General features: G+C 39.6%; 1 protein-coding gene across 2 annotated transcripts in view; it reads right to left on the reverse strand.

Annotated features, from left to right (window-relative positions):
- The window catches only part of ninl (ninein-like), a 61,243-nt gene that overhangs the window by 37,373 nt on the left and 18,870 nt on the right, over positions 1-5,000 (reverse strand). For both annotated transcript variants that reach the window (XM_078281610.1, XM_078281609.1), the window contains exon 7: positions 355-531. In XM_078281610.1, coding sequence (XP_078137736.1) covers positions 355-531 — 177 coding nt within the window. The remainder of the gene's footprint in view (positions 1-354; positions 532-5,000) is intronic.

Genomic DNA, 5,000 nt, shown 5'->3' on the forward strand with positions numbered 1-5,000 from the left:
GTGTCTGTGTGTGTGTGTATATGTGTCTGTCTGTGTGTGTCTGTGTGTGTGTGTGTGTGTGTGTGTGTGTGTATGTGTCTGTGTGTGTGTGTGTCTGTGTGTGTGTGTGTGTGTGTCATTAGGACTGTTTGGATCCTTTCCTCTTCCTAAAATGAGAGGATTGTTCTTTACTTTTTATACTTTAACTACATTTTCCTGATGGTACTTACACACTTTTACTGTAACAGAGTATTTTAACCATGTGGTATTAGTACTTCTACTGCAGTAAAGGATCTGAATACTTCTTCCAGCGCTAAATTACAGTCAGTATAAGCCAGCCCTTTACCCACACACCTGGTCCTGGTCTGTACTGACCTGCAGGATTTCCCGGCTGTTCCGGATGCCCTCCTCGGTCCAGAGAGTGATGACGCGCTCGGGGCTGGTGCATCCTGACCCGTCATCCAACCGGCTGAGGACTCTCTGCCCCGCCGCGGCCGTCAGCAGGGAGGGCGAGGTGGAGCGAGCCGAGCGCTCCTCTAACACTGCGTGACACTGCATGGAGTCAAACCACAAAACCAGAAACCAGAGTCAGAACCACATCCGTCCACGTTCTCACCTCAGAGAGGAACGTGTGCGTCTGCATGTTTCTTGAAACACAATTAATTAGTTTCCCCGTGTAGAGAATAAGCTGCGTTCTCAGGTTTCTACACACAAAGCAGCTTATCCCTCCTGTTGTCCTCAAATGTGACGCCGTTTACAAAACCTTTCTATATCAGAACTAGGACAAGAGAGCGTTGAAAAACGTGACAAATGTTGGAAAAAGCTACAAAAACACAGGAAAAAAATCAACTGTAAAAACACTGAAAAAAGTGACCAAAAAAGATCAGAAAAAGTGACCAAAAATATCAGAAAAAGGAACCAAAAGGGACCAAAAATATCAGAAAAAGGGACCAAAAATATCAGAAAAAGTAACCAAAAATATCAGAAAAAGGAACCAAAAGGGACCAAAAATATCAGAAAAAGGGACCAAAAATATCAGAAAAAGGGACCAAAAATATCAGAAAAAGGGACCACAAAATATCAGAAAAAGTGACAAAAAAACCATCAAAAACATCGCCAAAGGTGACAAAAAGTTGTTAAAAAAGTGACCAAAAAATTGGAAAAAAAAACCAAAAAGTGACAAAAACATTGAGAGAAGTGTGGAAAAGGATCATCAAAATGTTGAAATTTCAACCCAGAAAAACACAAAGTTGCAGGTCAACGGGACACACATGACAGCATAAGAAACAGATTTCTCTGGGTCCTAACTAACGCCTGGCGCTGCATGGAGTCAAACCACAAACCAGAAACCAGAGTCAGAACCACATCCGTCCACGTTCTCACCTCAGAGAGGAACGTGTGCGTCTGCATGTTTCTTGAAACACAATGAATTAGTTTCCCCGTGTAGAGAATAAGCTGCCTCCTCAGGTTTCTACACACAAAGCAGCTTAAGAAACAGATTTCTCTGGGTCCTAACTAACGCCTGGCGCTGCATGGAGCGAAACCAGAAACCAGAGTCAGAACCACAGCCGTCCACGTTCACGTTCACACCTTAGATGAATGTGTTTTTAAAAACACAATTAGACGATTAGTTTCCCCGTGTAGAGAATAAGCTGCGTTCTCAGGTTTCTACACACAACAGCAGCTTAACCCTCATGGTGTCTTTGGGTCAAATATGACCCAGTTCACAAAAAATGTAAAAAATTAAACAACAAAAAAACGACAAAACGTTGGGAAAAGCAATGAAAACATTGAAAAAGTGACCAAAACGTCAGAAAAAGTGATAAAAAATGTTGAAAAAAGTGACAAAATGTCAGAAAAAGTGATAAAAATTCTGAAAGTGACAAAAACGTCAGAAAAAGTGATAAAAATGTTGAGAAAAGTGACCAAATTGTCAGAAAAAGTGATAAAAATATTGAGAAAAGTGACCAAAACTTCAGAAAAAGTGATAAAAATGTTGAAAAAGTGACAAAATGTCAGAAAAAGTGATAAAAATTCTGAAAGTGACAAAAACGTCAGAAAAAGTGATACAAATGTTGAGAAAAGTGACCAAAACTTCAGAAAAAGTGATAAAAATGTTGAAAAAGTGATAAAAATGTTGAAAAAAGTGACCAAAATGTCAGAAAAAGTGATAAAAAATGATGAAAAAAGTGACAAAAACGTCAGAAAAAGTGATACAAATGTTGAAAAATGATAAATATGATGAAAAAAAGTGACCAAAACTTCAGAAAAAGTGATAAAAATGATGAAAAAAGTGACCAAAACTTCAGAAAGTGATAAAAATGTTGAAAAAGTGATAAAATGAAAAAAGTGACAAAAACGTCAGAAAAAGTGATAAAAATGATGAAAAAAGTGACCAAATTGTCAGAAAAAGTGATAAAAATGATGAAAAAAGTGACAAAAATGTTGAGAAAAGTGATAAAAATGTTGAGAAAAGTGACCAAATTGTCAGAAAAAGTGATAAAAATATTGAGAAAAGTGACCAAAACTTCAGAAAAAGTGATAAAAATGTTGAAAAAGTGATAAAAATGATGAAAAAAGTGACCAAAAAGACAGAAAAAGTGATAAAAACGTAAAATAAAAAACTTTTCAAAAAGCGACTGAAACATTGAGATTGGGACAAGAGAGATTTTTTCATGGTTGACGGGGAGACAACATGAGGGTTAAGAGACTGATTCTCTGGGTCTTAACGCCTGGCGCTGCAGCGTCGAAACAGTTAATCTGGATTAGTGCACGACTTCAGATACAGTATTAGGGGACCACTAAGGTCTATATAAAGAGACTTCAGATACAGTATTAGGGGACCACTAAGGTCTATAAAAGAGACTTCAGATACAGTATTAGGGGACCACTAAGGTCTATATAAAAGAGACTTCAGATACAGTATTAGGGGACCACTAAGGTCTATATAAAGAGACTTCAGATACAGTATTAGGGGACCACTAAGGTCTATATAAAGAGACTTCAGATACAGTATTAGGGGACCACTAAGGTCTATATAAAGAGACTTCAGATACAGTATTAGGGGACCACTAAGGTCTATATAAAAGAGACTTCAGATACAGTATTAGGGGACCACTAAGGTCTATATAAAAGAGACTTCAGATACAGTATTAGGGGACCACTAAGGTCTATATAAAAGAGACTTCAGATACAGTATTAGGGGACCACTAAGGTCTATATAAAAGAGACTTCAGATACAGTATTAGGGGACCACTAAGGTCTATATAAAAGAGACTTCAGATACAGTATTAGGGGACCACTAAGGTCTATATAAAAGAGACTTCAGATACAGTATTAGGGGACCACTAAGGTCTATATAAAGAGACTTCAGATACAGTATTAGGGGACCACTAAGGTCTATATAAAAGAGACTTCAGATACAGTATTAGGGGACCACTAAGGTCTATATAAAAGCATCTAAAGAGCACCATGTCATGGGACCTTTAAAACATCATAATTCAATTTGTTCTTAGTTTCAGCCTCATTCAGACAAAACAGAATGTTTCTCCCCAAAACTGGGCTTGATTACACGCTAAAGGCTCTGACACACCAACCCGACGGCCGACCATCAGGAGGAAAGGCAGTTGGACTGATCAGTCTCCCCGAGTTGGTCAAAAAAGTGCCTCAGAACACACCGAAGCGACGCCGACTTGAGCATACGTTCTGCCCCGAAATCCCCATCACCAAACCCACCAGACTCCATGTAAATAATCAGGACTTTTAGCGTGTATAGAGCCAGCATATTTCCACCAGACTCCATGTAAATAATCAGGACTTTTAGCGTGTATAGAGCCAGCATATTTCCACCAGACTCCATGTAAATAATCAGGACTTTTAGCGTGTATAGAGCCAGCATATCTCCACCAGACTCCATGTAAATAATCAGGACTTTTAGCGTGTATAGAGCCAGCATATCTCCACCAGACTCCATGTAAATAATCAGGACTTTTAGCGTGTATAGAGCCAGCATATCTCCACCAGACTCCATGTAAATAATCAGGACTTTTAGCGTGTATAGAGCCAGCATATATTAAATATGGAGTCTGGTGTAGTTTGGTGATGGTGATTTCAGGGCTGTTTCATGTTAAACTAAAAGGATCTTCCTCTTTAACTAAAAGGTCTATCTCTGTAGGGATCCTTTCATAATGTTGTCAGACACTTAGAATAATAATCTGAGCATGTCAGCGGCAAAAACACAACAATATTTACGTTCTTTGAACGAGACGAACATCCTCAAACTTTCTATTAGAAAGTCTGTTTTGTTTGGAGCCAGAAACCAGGTTCTGTGACACATTTCTTCAGTTTTAAAGACTTTAAAGCGTAGCTCTGTCCCACATGAACTCTGTAATTGTTGAGTTTGTCACACGGGCTGAAAGCGAGACGTTGTAAATCACCTGTGTGTAGCAGGACGTCCGGGTGTAGGCGGTCTTCCTGTCCGTACTGACCCACGTTAACAAACCACAGCCTGAGATCAGACCTGACGTGCAGTACATGATGACCTCTACCTGTCTGTCTGTCTGTCTGCCTGCCTGTCTGCCTGCCTGCCTGTCTGTCTGCTGTCCTCAGTCTCTCTCAAACCTGATTGGACTGATGACCGTCAGCTGCAGCTGAGACTCCTGATTGGCTTGTTGGTGGAAAGCTGACGCTGCATTCAGCAGCTCTTTGTAAAAAACTCAGAAAGTCTTTGTGTGTGTGTGTGTGTGTGTGTGTGTGTGTGTGTGTGTGTGTGTGTGTGTGTGTGTGTGTGTGTGTGTGTGTGTGTGTCTCTGTTACATTCAGTTGTTTATGAGGTTTCAACACTTTCTCGCCATGAGAAAACTTCACAGCTAACACTGTTTTGAGTCATGCTCTTACCACAGTTTACCAACTTTACCACTAAACAGAGTTCCCACCAACAAACTGGCTTTTGTGTGTGTTTTTTCACATATTTTTATGTCTAAGTGTCTGATGTGAACAACAATTGCTCCACTATTGAGCGA

This window comes from Sander vitreus, chromosome 23 (assembly GCF_031162955.1).
Source record: "Sander vitreus isolate 19-12246 chromosome 23, sanVit1, whole genome shotgun sequence".
NCBI lineage: Eukaryota > Metazoa > Chordata > Actinopteri > Perciformes > Percidae > Sander > Sander vitreus.